Consider the following 15,461-nt stretch of genomic DNA (forward strand, 5'->3'; position numbering starts at 1 on the left):
TTAACAGTAGGTATTTATAATAAGGGCTCTTCATTGTATCACTCACAATAGTACCAAAGAGAAATCAAGACTTTGGGGTAATCTGCTTGTTGTGGATACCTAATAGCCTGAGTGTGATCCCCCAGAACTCATGGTGAAAGGCTAAAATGACTCCCGAAGGTCATCCTCTGACCTCTGCATATTGATACATACACACACATGCATACAGAAATAAAAAAAATTAAGAAGAAAAAAAAAGAAAAGAAACTAAGACCTTGAAATGTAAAGCTTGAGCCCAATCACACACAGCAGGAACTAAATACACTCACTTTACTGATATATCAAGTACTATGTTTATGTATCTTCTCCAGACAGAACTTTATGTTTAAAGTATCTACAGAGTGGCTATGAAAAGACTGGGCTGCCACCAATCAATCACACAAGTGATGAGGTGACGTCAGCATAAAGATGACACCTAATCTAGAAACAATACAGCAGGGACACAATGCTGACCTTCACAGAAGGGACAGGTAGAGCTCCCGGGTAAGCATAGCCAGGATAAGCCAATACGAGTACAAACCTGAGATGAGTCCTTACTCAGGCTTCCCTCATGACAGTTTCAGGAGGGTGTAAAGGAAATGCATACACTGCATGTCAGAGCAATAAAAAAAAAAAATGCTATTCCCTAGCTTGATCTGTTTGGGAGACACCCAGGCTGTAGGACCGGGACCTGTCCTTGGTGCATGAGCTGGCTGTTTGGAACCTTGGGCTTACACAGGGACACATGCTCAGCCTGGAAGGAGGGGACAGGACCTGCCTGTACTGAATCCACCAGGTTTAAATGAATCCCCAGGGGTGTCTTGATCCTGGAGGACATGGGAATGGAGGGGAGGGGCTGGGGGGAAGGTGGGGGTGGGTGCGGGAGGACAGGGGAACACATGGCTGATGTGTAAAATTAAAACACATAATAATAATAATAATAATAATAATAATAATAATGGAAAAAAACCAAAAAACAAAAATGCTATTCCCTAAACTCAGAAAACAACTGTCTTTGTCTTTCTAGAATACATTTCCTGAACCAAAGGAGAAAACAGCTACCTAGAGTTCTGAATAAGCCACTGCAGAAGATCACTTCAGGTCAATTAAGATAGTGATTACAAGTCGTCTTAAAAGCACTCATTCAAACTCCTTTCCTTGCCACAGTCCGGGTGTAACACAGCAGAACCCCCGAGGTCTCGCTAACCACTGCACTAACTCAAGAAGAGTCTTACGCACCCTAACCCATCGGATACACACCAAGAAACACACACCCCTCTCACCATTACTTCCATCTCAACCAGGGACACTCGGGCTCTCGTGGCTGCACTCGAGTCTGCTCTGCACCCTAAAATGACCAACTCCCACTAGGGCCCAAGGACAGCTTGCTTCTCAGCTGCGACAGGCAACAAGGATGAGGCTGAGGAAATGCCACACCGCCACAGCAGGGGAACCTCAAAACTGTCAGGTTTACTCCCAGACATGGAGCCTTCTTCACCAGTGAAGCTGCCATAAGCCAACAACCAGTGTGGCTGAGACATTTTCATTACTGTCCACTCCTGAGTAACAAACCCACAGCCATGAACGGAAGCTGCTTCAGAGTGTGGCACAAGGACGCTTTCTAAGTACTTTGTATTTCCCTTCCAGAGCCTGTCCTTGGGCATGAACAGTGTGCTGTAGTTCTGGACCCATACTGTACAACCTCTCGGCTCTCTGTAACCAAGCACAAGTACCCTTGGAGGGATAACAAGCACAAGTACTCTTGGAGGGATAACACACAGCGTCACCAAGAGAAAAAGGAAAAGGCTGAAACCTAAGGGGAAGTCACTTGTCAAGGACATTTGGCTAAGTTAGGATGAGAGCTGGAAGCTCAGTCTTTCTAGCCCATTCTGCATCAATTACAACACAATTACAATTACAATTGTTCTTTCAGGCCAAGCACACTAGGTACTCTTTGCTGTGCACTAAAACTAAGCTACCTAGTATTCTGGGGGAAAAAAGACAAAAATAAGGTTCAATTTTACATGTTAACAGATTAAAGAAAAGCATAAAACTATACACACTACCTACTTTGGATCACTATATTGCACATCTTATATGCAATTTTTTCCCTTCCAAATGAGGCTCAGGACTGAACTCTACTGGGAACGCCATGGCGTCTGTGCCTTCCCCCACACTGTTACCTCTGTGGAGTCTGCTGACTGACAATGGCATGTGCAGTCTCCCTCAGGTACACCTCCCAGTCTGTCTCGGGGATTTCCTGGTCTTCAGTAAAAGGGTATCTGTGAGGCAACAAGAAAATAAATTAACAACACACTCTCCTGTCCCAGGGTTCCCTTGGGTAACAGCCTCACTCACTGCTGCACTCTGCAGGCTTCACACATAAGCAAGGCTTTCCTGAGGTTTCGGCCGGACTTCTCTGCAAGCCTGTGAGCCAGTTTCGAAGGAAGAGCCAGACCCTCCTTCTTGCAGACAGTGGACAATACACTGCAAATCTGTAAGACAAATTAACGGAGAGGAAGAACACGTGAGGCAATCTCTATCTTCTGCTAACACCCTTTCACAGTGCTGCTCGGCCTCCTAGAGGACTCCAGTGGTGCTGCTGCACACAATCCTGCACAATCTACTGTGTGTGAGGAAGCTGTCTACTGTGAGGAACTAGTCCACTTTACTGACAGCTGTTAAGATGAGAGGGAAAGTAGTGTACTCACTCCCCCACGGGACCAGGGATCCTCAATACATTATCTACTTCCTCTAAGCTTCCATTTCCCCTATAACAAAGTAAATCAGCTTAAGGTAGAAGACACTACATCTTCCTGAGACTTCCTGCGGTAAATTCATAACGCTCATTTGTTAGAAGTCAAAGCAGATGAAAGAGAACATGTCCTAGATTTCTATTTACCAGTATACACATCAATCTGTACACCTACTAACGGCTGGCCTTGGCTCTGTCTACAGCTGCCCTTAAATGACTGGTATGCTTCACCACGTTTTAGAAAACAAAGTTTGAGCTGAAATATTTCTGGAAAACGTAACCTGACTTACATCTTGAATGCTGGGAGCAGGCACACGAACTGCCAGGCACCTACTGCGAATTGGAGGTATCACCTTAGACGTGGAGTTACAGCACAAGATCAGCCTGCAGGTGGCCATGTACTTCTCCATGGTTCTGCGCAAGGCATGCTGAGCATCCTTAGTGAGTTTGTCCACCTCTGTCAATAATACCACTGGGTCAAAGAGAAACAAAACCAGCTTCAACTGGGGGCCATTCAAGCCTTAAGTTAACTTCTGCCTTTACTGTGTCCTCATTAGAAGGCATGAAATCCTAAATAGATGCCTGATATTCCACTTTTACCTTTGAAAAGGACAAATCAGATTTAGAGAAGATAAGGGTATTTTTATTTTTAAAAATGTCATAATCAAACAAGACTAAGAAACGCTGGTCAAAATGAAGTTAAATTAGGACTTCTCACTTTATTTCAGCCTTTATCACAACAAAGTTGCAATTCTAAGGAATTTGTTAATACTTTGGAGATCTCTGATGCAAGAGTCAGAGCCAATGAGTACAGCCCACAGGAGAATCTGGAAGGATGTACAGGAAGATTGGATCTGGAACTGTGAATAGGCAGGGGTAGAATCCAAGTTTTGTATTTTTTTTTTATTCTATTAACAAGATGTTTCCAAAGGATGGCAGTAGCAGCAGGGTTCCATTTAAATGACCATAGACAAAGCAACCTCAACATGTAAGTCAAACTGCATTCACATTTGCACAAAAGGGCCAAAGACAGGGCACCAGCCTTGAGTGGCAGCAAAAAGAGGACTCCACATCCCTCCCCGCTGTTAGACTGTAAAACCAGACTGCCCACAGGACACACTGGGAAACAGCCATGCGAAAGCACAAGTCAGAAGTCATAAGCAGGAGCAGGCCCCATAAGGCCCAGTCTGTGGCTGAGAACACAGGACCCCACACAGTGAGATCCCAGGGAGTCATTGGCTCTGAAAGTAACAAAGACAGCTTCCTGCTAGGATGATGGCCAGCAGGGATAAGGGGAGGAGGACAGGGTGTGGAAAGGCAGGATAAGCCGGTGCCTACAGCACGCAGTCGCGAACTTCACTGCTTTCTGAAAATAAAACATGGGAGCATCGAAGTCCCAAACCTAGAAAAACCCCCTCTGGTCTCCTACCTTGAAAGACTACAAGAAACCTACCATTATTTTTCCACATTTTGTACAAAATGGTCAACAGAAAATAATCACATTGAATTCGAAGATACACCCATGAAAACACAGGCAATAGATAACACCACAGCAGTAAACCCCAAAGAAGAAAAGTACACACACACTACCACCAAAAAATAAAAACAATAACAGGAATCAACAATCACTGGTCATTAATATCCCTTAATATCAATGGACTTAATTCACCTATAAAAAGACACAGACTAACAGAATGGATACGAAAACAGGACCCACCTTTCTGCTGCATACAAGATACACACCTCAAATTCAAAGACAGATACCTCCTAAGAATGAAAGGCTGGGAAAAGACTTTCCAATCAAATGGTCTTAGGAAGCAAGTTGTTGTAGCCATCCTAATATCCAGCAAATAGACTTCAAACTAAAATCAATCAAAAGAGATGATGAAGGACATTACATAATCATTGCAGGAAAGATCCACCAAGATGAAGTCTCAATTCTGAACATTTATGCCCCAAACACAAGGGCACCCACATATGTAAAAGAAACATTACTAAAGCTTAAATTACATATAAAACCCCACACATTAATAATGGGAGACTTCAACACCCCACTTTCACCTCTGGACAGATCGGCCAAATTGAAACTTAACAGAGACATAATGGTCTTAACTGATGTGATGGCTCAAATGGACTTAATCAATATCTACAGAACATTCCACCCGAACAAAAAAGAATATACCTTGTTCTCAGCACCCCATGGAACCTTCTCTAAAATCGACCACATACTTGGCCACAAAGCAAATCTCAACAGATAAAAAACAATTGGAATAACCTCCTGTGTTCTATCAGACCACCGTGGTTTAAAGTTAGATTTCAACAACAGAAAAAAACTACAGAAATCCTACAATCTCATGGAAACTGAATAATGCTCAACTGAATCACGAATGGATTAAGGAAGAAATAAAGAAATTAAAGACTTCCTAGAGATCAATGAAAATGAATACACCACATACCCAAACTTATGGGATACTATGAAAGCAGTGCTAAGAGGGAAATTCATAGCACTAAATGCCCACATAAAGAAGCTGGAGAAATCTCATGCTAGTGACTTGACAGCACACCTGAAAGCCCTTGAACAGGAAGAAGCAAAGTCTCCCAGGAGGAACAGACGCCAGGAAATTATAAAATTGAGAGCTGTAATCAATAACATAGAAATAAAGAGAACAATACAAAGGATTAATGAAACAAAGAGTTGGTTCTTTGAGATCAACAAGATAGACAAGCCCGTATCCAAACTAACCAAAAGACAGAAAGAGAGCATCCAAATTAACAAAATCAGAAATGAAAAGGGAGACATAACAACAGACAATGAGGAAATCCAGAGAATCATCAGGTCATACTTCAACAACCTCTACTCCACAAAACTGGAAAATCTAAAAGAAATGGATAATTTTCTGTATAGGTACCACATACCTAAGTTAAATCAAGACCAGATAAGCCATTTAAATAGTCCAATAACCCCTAGAATCAGTCATTAAAAGTCTCCCAACCAAAAGAAGCCCAAGACCAGATGGTTTCACTGCAGAATTCTATCACATCTTCAAAGAAGACTTATTACCAATACTCTTTAAAATGTTCCACACAATAGAAGCAGAAAGTATATTACCAAACTCCTTCTATGAGGCTACAATTACCCTGAATCCTAAACCAAACAAACATGCAACAAAGAAAGAGAACTACAGACCGATCTCCCTCATGAACATTGATGCAAAAATATTCAATAAAATACTGGCAAACAGACTCCAAGAACACATCAAAACAATTATCCACCATGATCAAGTAGGTTTCATCCCAGGGATGCAAGGGTGGTTCAACATACGAAAGTCCGTCAATGTAATACACCATATAAACAAACTCAAAGAAAAAAACCACATGATCATCTCACTGGATACAGAAAAGGCATTTGACAAAATCCAACACCCCTTCATGATAAAGGTCTTGGAGTGATCAGGAATACAGGGAACATACCTAAACATAATAAAGGCAAACTACAGCAAGCCAACAGCCAACATCAAATTAAATGGACAGAAACTCAAAGCAATACCACTAAACTCAGGAACAAGGCAAGGCTGTCCCCTCTCCCCATATTTATTCAATATAGTACTTGAAGTTCTAGCCAGAGCTATAAGACAACATAAGGAGATTAAGGGGATATAAATTGGAAAGGAAAAAGTCAAGCTCTCCCTATTTGTAGACGACATGATAGTATACATGAGTGGCCCCAAAAATTCAACCAAGAAACTGATACAGCTAATAAAAACCTTCAGCAACATAGCAGGATACAAGATCAATTCAAAATATTTATCAGTAGCCCTCCTATATACAATAAACAGGCTGAGAAGGAAATCAGAGATACACCACCCTTTACAATAACCACAAATGATATAAAATACTTTGGGGTTACTCTAACTAAGCATGTGAAGGACCTATATGACAAGAACTTTAAGTCCCTGAAAAAAGAAATTGAAGAAGATGTCATAAAATGGAAAGATCTCCCACGCTCATGGATAGGCAGGATTAACATAGTAAAAATGGCATTCTTACCAAAAGTAATCTACAGATTCAATGCAATCCCCATCAAATTACCAACACAATTCTTCACAGATCTGGAAAGAATAATACTCAACTTCATATGGAAAAACAAAAAACCCAGGATAGCCAAAAGAATCATGTACAATAAAACAACCTCTGAAGGAATCACTATCCCCGACCTCAAGCTCTACTGTAGAGCTACCGTAATAAAAACAGCGAGGTACTGGCATAAAAACCGACATGTGGACCAATGGAATTGAACTGAAGACCCTGACATTAACCTGCACACCTATGAACATACAATTTTTGACAAAGAAGCCAAAAATGGACAATGGAGAAAAGAAAGCATCTTCAAGAAATGGTGCTGGCATAACTGGATGTCAATGTGTAGAAGGCTGCAAATAGATCCGTATCTGTTACCATGCTCAAAACTTAAGTCCAAGTGGATCAAAGACCTCAACATAAATCCAGTTACTCTGAACCTGATAGAAGAGAAAGTAGGAAGTAGTCTTGAACACATTGGCACTGGAGATCACTTTCTAAATATAACACCAGTAGCACAGACACTGAGAGAAACAATCAATCAATGGGACCTGTTGAAACTGAGAAGCTTTTGTAGAGCAAAGGACACGGTCAACAAGACAAAGCAACAGCCTACAGAATGGGAAAAGGTCTTCACCAACCCCACATCTGACAGAAGGCTGATATCCAGAATATATAAAGAACTCAAGAAATTAGACATCAAATGCCCAACAGTCCAATTAAGAAATGGGCTATAGAACTAAACAGAATTCTCAACAGAGGAAGTTCAAATGACTGAAAGACATTTAAGGAATTGCTCAACATCCCTGATTATCTGGGAAATGCAAATCAAAATGACTCTGAGATACCACCTTACACCTGTCAGAGTGGCTAAGATCAAAAACACAGAAGACAGCTTATGCTGGAGAGGATGTGGAGCAAGGGGAACTCTCTTCCACTGCTAGTGGGAATGCAAGCTTGTACAGCCACTTTGGAAATCAATATGGCGCTTCCTTAGAAAATTGGGAATCCATCTCCCTCAAGACCCAGCTGTAGCACTCTTGGGCATAAACCTAAGGAATGCTCAATCATACCACAAGGGCATTTGCTCAGCTATGTTCATATCAGCATTGTTTGTAATAGCCAGAACCTAGAAACAACCTAGATGCCCTTCAACTGAAGAATGGATAAAGAAAATATGGTACATATACACAATGGAGTACTACTCAGCAGAGAAAAATAATGACATCATGAGGTTTGCAGGCAAATGGATGGATCTAGAAAAATCATCCTGAGTGAGGTCACCCAGACTCAAAAAGACAAACATGGTATGTACTCACTCATAGGAGGATACTAGATGTAAAACAAAGATGACTAGACTGCTGCACAACTCCAGGGAGGCTATCTAGAAAACGGGACCCTAGGAAAGACACAGGGATTGCCCAATGACAGAGAAATGGATGAGATCTGCATGAATAGCCTGGAAGACAGTGGGAGTAATGAAGGGCAAGGTTTGAGGGAAAGAAAGCTTAGGGGAGCAGAAGATCCCAGCTGGATCAAGAACAGAAAGGGAGAACAAGGAATAACAGACCATGATAAATTCAGACCACATGAGAACAGGAATAGGCAGAGTGCTGGAGAGGTCCCCAGAAATCCACAATGATACATCCTCTGTAGACTGCTGGCAATGGTCAAGAGAAAGCCTGATCTGACCTAGTCTGGTGATCGGATGGCCAAACACCCTAATGGTCGAGCTGGAACTCTCATCCAATAACTGATGGAAGTGGTTGCAGAGATCCTCAGCCAGGCCCCAGGTGGAGCTCTAGGTGTCCAATTGTCGAGAAAGAGGAGGGACTGTAAGAGCATGAATTGTTGAGACCAAGATTGGAAAAAGCACAGGGACAAATAGCCAAACTAATGGAAGCACATGAATTATGAATCAAAGGCTGTGGAGCCCCCAGCTGGATCAGGCCCTCTGGATAAGTGAGACAATTGAATAGCTTGAACTGTTTGGGAGGCATCCAGGTTGTGGGTCCAGGACCTGTCCTTAGTGCATGAGCTGACTGTTTGGAACCTTGGGCTTACACAGGGACACTTTGCTCAGCCTGGAAGGAGGGGACAGGACCTGCCTGTACTGAATCCACCAGGTTTAAATGAATCCCCATGGGAGTCTTGGCCCTGGAGGAGATGGAAATGGAGGGGAGGGGCTTGGGGAAAGGTGGAGGTAGGAGCCGGAGCGGGGAGGGCAGGGGAACCCATGGCTGATGTGTAAAATTAAAACACAAATATAATAAAAATAATAATAAAAAAAAAAACTCAGAGCTGCAGGAGTCAAAAGCATTCCTGGAGTTCACATGCCTGTCAGCAGAGCTGACATTAGTGAGAGACCCCACCTTGTGAACTCGGAAGTCAGGAGTGTCAACCTCTGGCCTTGTGTACACTTCTACACATGTACACTGTACATCACTTCATGTACATACAAACAATTGGCTAAAAATAACTACAAATAATGCAAACAATACATACATATACAAAAGAAAAAAAAATACACCTGCTTTTTCCTCCAAAATGACAAAGATAAAAAATAGCAACATGCAGATTAGATAACTGTTTTGGAGAAATATAAATTTACATTGTCCCTCATATGAAGAATTTGACAAAATACATGACAGGCATGAAATGCTGACATTTTTGTCATCACAAAATCTTATATGTAAGAAATGCATATAAAAAAATACTGGCAGGCAAAAATCAGTCAATAATGGCTGTCTAGGAGATGGGATTATAGTCGGTTTTCATTTTAATCGTTGTTCACAGTTGACAAGGGAAGTTTTGGTCATAAACCAGTTTTTGAAATCTCGTTTATTTTAAATGGTGTGTGCTCCCAGTACTTTCTCTGAAGTGTCAAATAGGCACCACAGACAGGAGACTGTGAACACATGGGCAGAGACCAGGGCTCGCATTCATTTGTCTTTTCTCGCTTTCTTTCGAGGCCAATCTCTGTGTAGCCCAGGCTATCCTGGAGCTCACTATGTTGACCACACTGTTCCTGCACTACAGAGATAGTTCTGCCTCTGCCTCCCAAATGCCACTGTGCCCAGCACGCATTCATTCTGAACTCCAATAGAAGGACCACTGGTGCTTGGCAGCTTCCCAGGAAGCCTCCTCAGCACTCACCTTTGAAGTCTCTTTGGGAGCTGGTCTCAAGCTGCTGTGACTGTGCCACGGTCTTCAGCATCTCCTGGATTACAACCCGGTCGCTGTTTCCCGCATCACTATACAATAGGAGAAAGATGGGTACATGGATGCAAATACTCACCAAGTATTACACCCTTACTCTTCATCAGTTATTACATAAAAAATGTCAGCAAGTTTGCCTTCTTTTGTTTTGTTTTTAAGACAGGGTTTTTTGATATGTGGCCCATATTGGTTTTGAATTTTCAATCCTCCTCCATCAGCCTCCAGAGCATACCACCATGCTTGTCTACAAATGAAGATCTTACAGTTAAAATTTTGTTGAAACTAGTACTATCTAATTACTATTATAAACCTTTAAAATTGAGATGTTTTAGGCTCATTAACAAATTTCAATTATATTACCATTGAAAACATTCAGTGTGTTCTCACAGTAGTATTACTACTTAAGGAGAAAACTAACAGTTTAACAAATATTTTGCTACTACCTTACTCACTACAGAAAGACCTAATTACATCTCATTTGTCAATTACTTTATAATTACCCACACAGCCATTAAGTTTCCCTCTATTGGTTACAGCTCAGTCAGAACATCTGGACTCTGGTGATTATTTTCCCAGCCAAGGGCTGGTATATCCCCAAGTAGCCTATGGAGCAAACATGTTAGTTTTATAACTTGATCCAGTCCTGATCTTTCCTTTGATGAACCATCTCGGAGTTACTCTATGGACTGAAGACGACAGTTCATGTAGAACACACACAGTGCCTGCGCCAAATCCACACACACTCCCCCATCCTCTCCCTCCATTCTACCCCTTCTTCTTCAGAGACACTCACCTCTGTCACATGGTCCATGATGGCCACTGCCCTAAGGATGTCTGATCTGTAAACCTCCAAGAACAGAACCCTGACACTTTTCCCAGCTTAGATACTGCAACATGGGTCCCCAGTGTCCCTGCAACCCCTATAGCAGGACTAGGATCTTCTATCTCAGTAGGCATCCGGGCACTGGCTAGTGACTACCATAATCTTCTAATTGAGACAATGAAATACAAAATCTACCAAAGAAGAATGGTGGCCCACATTTGGTATCTGAAATACTCATTCCAGACAGGACCAACTTTTTAGACAGCTTTGTTCATGCTCACCAGCACTGACTGAGTCAGGACACCTCAACAGAACTCATGCAAGGAACCGTGGAAAACAGTGAGTTCTGCAGAGCGAGCGGACCTCAGTGAGAGCACAGTAGGCCGACACCGGGCCGTGGGTGTCAAGCATGCAGCTTTACTTTAATCTGCTTTATATCTCGAGCTTCCAAATGTACAACAGTATGTCAAAAAATCACTCTAAGCTAGAAGACAATGACCACAAACTATTTTTTTTGTTGTTGTTGTTTTGCTAAAAATTGTAATTTCTAACTACTTTTCTAAAAATATTTAGTAGCAATTTACCTGGGATTAACTTCAAGGTGGTAGTTACTGGCAATGGTGCTGATTTCAATTTTTTTTTTAGATGGAGTCTGTGAAGGAAATAAGAATCTGCTCAATATTTACTTACTGGCTGTCTTCTTTTTTTCATGTATCACCAACTCTCCACTGTCAACTACCTGCAGTCTTCCATGTTAATACAGAAATAAAGGAAAAATACATTCATAGGATCCATGTTCCATGAAAAATGAAAATATAAAAAGAGGAGATCTCACACATACCTCTGTTTTGCTCTTCCCACTTAATAATGTGACTTCTTTGCAATCCCTCTCAGACAACTGGTGTGAGGTGATGACCATGTATCAACTTATAACATGCATGTTCTACAGCTAATTACCTTTATGGATTTTCACTTTGTTGACATTGTGCATGTCAGTGTCAGCTGTCTATAGACCCATCAGCTGAACAAGAAACTAAAATGTCTGGCTGTTCAGTCTCTGGATGGATTTTGATCTTGCTGCTTCATAATACAGAACAGACTCACACTGTTGGGCTATCCCAAAGCTCCCATTCCCTTACATGTCACTGCCCACTCACATTTCACCCTGTGATTACTAGCTGTTCTAGACCAAGGTGTCTTTCTGCTATCTATCTGAGAGACCATTATCTGACATGCCCCTCACATACTTTATGCCAATCATTCTCTGCTGGTTCAGCTTATCCTATGACTTTTGGACTAAAGTCACATGCTCTAACTACCCACTTTTCTGTAGCTTTTATGTTCTCCTGCCCATCAGGAGCTCACACAGTCTAAGATAGTCTGTATTTCATCCTAACATGTAAGTCTTTAAATCACATAGAACTGAACTTCATAACTGTATGGCACAGGATTCATCTTTATTTTTCCTCCAATAGATGACCAGCTATACTGGCTCATCCTCCTTTCCACTAAATTAACTCTCTGCATGTTTGTGGGCTATTTGGGTTTCACAGGCTGAATCATTGTTGTTTTAGACTTAAACTCTCATTTGCCATCTCCTTAAAGAAGCCCATGTCACGGTTTGGATATGCAACATCCCTACAGACTTAAGTACGGAACTTCAGTCCTCAGCTGGTATTGTTATTTTGGGATGTTCTGGAAACACTAGGGGGTAGGGCCTACCTAGAAGAGGTGGACTGAGGAGCTGGGGTAGGTCTTTGGGGATATCTGTGCCTGGTCCCTTCCTGCCTGATACTCTGCTCCCTGTCCACTGTCAGAGGAAACTCTTCCTTCATAAAGTTGCACTCCTATGACTTTTCTGTCTCACCTTGGGCCTAAAGGCACTGTCAACTGACCATAGACTAAATCTTCTGAAATTCAAGGCACAGGACTCAAGTTGATGTACTGGACTTTACTGCAATTTCTGATCTCACAAAATCAATAAACCACAATAACTCCCCTCCCTTCAAACAGACCCACCTTCCTAAGTTAGTGAGGCGATCTGATCCCATGGATGAGAAAAGGGAATGAACACACCCACTCCACTCATCCTCTTTGTAACTTTATCTCATTTCAGAAATGGAATTTAGGATGGCATCACAGATGCTAAAAATTGGGATTATAATTGAAATTTATACCATAACTTGGGGAAAAGACTTTTCAATATTAAGCTCACCAACTGAGAGCATAGTTCATGTTTCTACTCATTTTTTTTGTCTTGTAAGATAATACATTTCTTCTGAGATATCTCAACATTAGCCTAAAATCCATTTACCCTCCCAAAGATTCTATTAATAGCATGACCATCCACACTAAACATTTTTGCTTTTTCAAAACACAATAAGACACTCCATTAAAGGCCATGAAGAACTTGAAAACATAACTTCAAAACAAATACAATCTGGCCAAAGTAAAAGATAAACAACCATAATCAAGGCAGACTACAAACTACTGTTGGGAAAGAGCTGCTAATTCTGCTGGGCTGCGGGAGCACTTTAGGGAATTTCAGAGACTGGGGAAATGGATGAGTAAAAGCACTTGCTGGGCATGCATGTACAAGCATGGTGACCCCAGTGCAGATCCCAGGCCCAAGGAAAAGCTGGTTGAGAGTACTAATGCCTGTAATCCTGGGGCATCCTTACAGGGAGGTGGGAGGCAGAGGCAGGAGAATCTCAGAAGCTGCCAAGGTCAGCCAGCCTGGCTTAGGAGATGGCAAAGAAATTCTTCAAACAAAATGGAAAAGAGAGGGAGGACTCACAGCAGGCAATTATCCTTCTCACCCCACCTACACCTACACCTACACACAAACCCTTTAAGTCACACACTAGGCAGCCTCTGGTGGGGAGGGGTGTATACATAACCAGGATTGAAAACCCTTGTCAGATGAAAACATCTGTTGAGCCTGACATGAGATGCTTACTGTGATAGTTTGATGCTCAATTCTCAATTTCTCTACCCCGACACCATAAAGTTCTCGTAGGATACACATAATTCTTGTCTTTTTTCCAGCACCTGATGGTCCATATACTAGGAGGTGAGGGAAGTCACCACACTGCACCTGAGAAGAAAGAACACAGCATTTTCCTCTCATCAAACCCAGGTGCTCCAGGTTAAACAAGCTACTTTTAGAGTACTAAGGTATTCTGTTTATCATCCAACTCCAATAGAACATTTACCAAACTCTGAAATGTTTATTATTCTCTGGGCCCTAATTGAAGCCAACTTGCATGCATTAACACAGAACATGGAAGGCACAACACTAAATGCTTAAACGCACGAACTCCCTAAGCAAGCTCTCTGAAGGGCGCTTTTGAAAATAAAAGCTGAGGGAATGCAGAATAGATCTCTGTAACTGAGACAGATGTTCGGATTGCCAGGGTTCCCCAAAAAAGGTTCTCTTGCTAAGACGTGGGTGCACTAATTTCCTTGCACCTTCACTTGGGAGGTAAAGGAAAACTTCACATAAGGGATGCTATGGAAAAGACAGCCGTAAGAGAATGCTACTAAACTAAAAAGCACTATGGGCGTGGGCTGGTTCTGATGAGAAGATGCAGACTGTTTAAAAGCAAATTTATTAACGCAGGTAAATAGTACATTAGACCCCTGCTCTAAAAATATAGTCCCGGGTCAGCACAAGTAGCCTTAGAAATCCAATAAAACGTATCCATCCTACCACTAGGAAACTTAATGTAAAGAGAACCGGTGTGCATACACATGAAGTACAATGTTTTTCAATTATTACACGCATTATCAACAACAAAAAAAAAGGACAACTAAAACATCTTCTCTCTCGATTCTTCCAAAAACTCTCACATGGAGGTCAGAAGCATTTGTTAAAATAATTTCTCATTTTCAGAAAGGAGTTCGCTGTGATTCCGAAGAGGTCGGTAACTAAGAACAGGATCCAGAGTACCGTCTCCTCCTTCACCTTTCCATCACATACCTGTAGCAGGAGAGCCTATCCGCCCCAGGCCCTCCTACGGCCGGGGCTTGCTCACCATTCTCCCTCGGTCTCCGCCAGGTCCCCACCCCCAGCTCACGGAACCCCCGCAGCAGAAACTGCACCGGGGGAACGTGTCCCTTCCGCTCCCCGGCGGGCACTGGACGCCCGCCTTCTCGCCGCCTTCCCCGCCCCGCGGGCTTCTCTCCTCCCTCCGGGTCTGCTCACCAGGTTGCGCAGCTGCGCCGCCTGTTCCTTGTGATAGTCCAGCCGGGCAAGTGAGCACGGCCGGTACTTGTCCACCCAGAGGCTCATGGCAGCTGGAGCCCTACAGCCTCCCAGACACAAGACGAGTTTTCCCGCGAGCGCCAAACCGCGCGTCACTTCCGGCAGCGGACGACTTCCGGACCCGAGACTACCGCGTCCGATTGGGGCCTGAAATAATCACCCGCCTAGCGCGCACACCTTCCCCACCCCCACCCCTGCCCTGCAGCAATAACTGCGTGCAATCCTTGTTCTCACCCTTTGTGACATTTTGGACCGGCATCCAACCTGGATGCTTCCTCCGTTTTTTTCATAAATTCATTCAA

The 15,461-nt window shown here is 42.6% G+C and overlaps 1 protein-coding gene across 2 annotated transcripts; it reads right to left on the reverse strand.

Moving 5' to 3' along the window:
* Positions 1-997: 997 nt before the first annotated feature.
* Rfc3 (replication factor C subunit 3) lies at positions 998-15,243 on the reverse strand. Of its 2 annotated transcripts, none has more exons than XM_036172081.1 (7): positions 15,100-15,243; positions 13,852-13,989; positions 11,477-11,544; positions 10,007-10,104; positions 3,064-3,245; positions 2,377-2,513; positions 998-2,300 (listed from the first exon to the last, which is right to left on the reverse strand). In XM_036172081.1, exons 1-7 carry the CDS (start codon positions 15,184-15,186, stop codon positions 2,198-2,200), a joined length of 813 nt encoding a protein of 270 aa, XP_036027974.1. In that variant the 5' UTR covers positions 15,187-15,243; the 3' UTR covers positions 998-2,197. The 2 variants fall into 2 exon arrangements, with proteins under 2 accessions (XP_036027974.1, XP_036027975.1); XM_036172082.1 differs by lacking the exon at positions 15,100-15,243 and adding an exon at positions 14,875-14,992.
* Between the last annotated feature and the right edge of the window lie 218 nt (positions 15,244-15,461).

The sequence above is a fragment of the Onychomys torridus genome, chromosome 22, assembly GCF_903995425.1.
Source record: "Onychomys torridus chromosome 22, mOncTor1.1, whole genome shotgun sequence".
NCBI lineage: Eukaryota > Metazoa > Chordata > Mammalia > Rodentia > Cricetidae > Onychomys > Onychomys torridus.

Bases quoted from the DNA above. Each gene is read 5' to 3' on its own strand.
- Rfc3 (XM_036172081.1), bottom strand. From the start codon at position 15,186: ATGAGCCTCTGGGTGGACAAGTACCGGCCGTGCTCACTTGCCCGGCTG. The intron at 3,246-10,006 runs GTGAGTGCTGAG...TCTTTGACCCAG, and splicing joins CTCCCAAAGAGACTTCAAAG to TGGTATTATTGACAGAGGTG. The intron at 2,514-3,063 runs GTAAGTCAGGTT...TTTGTCTTACAG, and splicing joins CTGCTCCCAGCATTCAAGAT to ATTTGCAGTGTATTGTCCAC.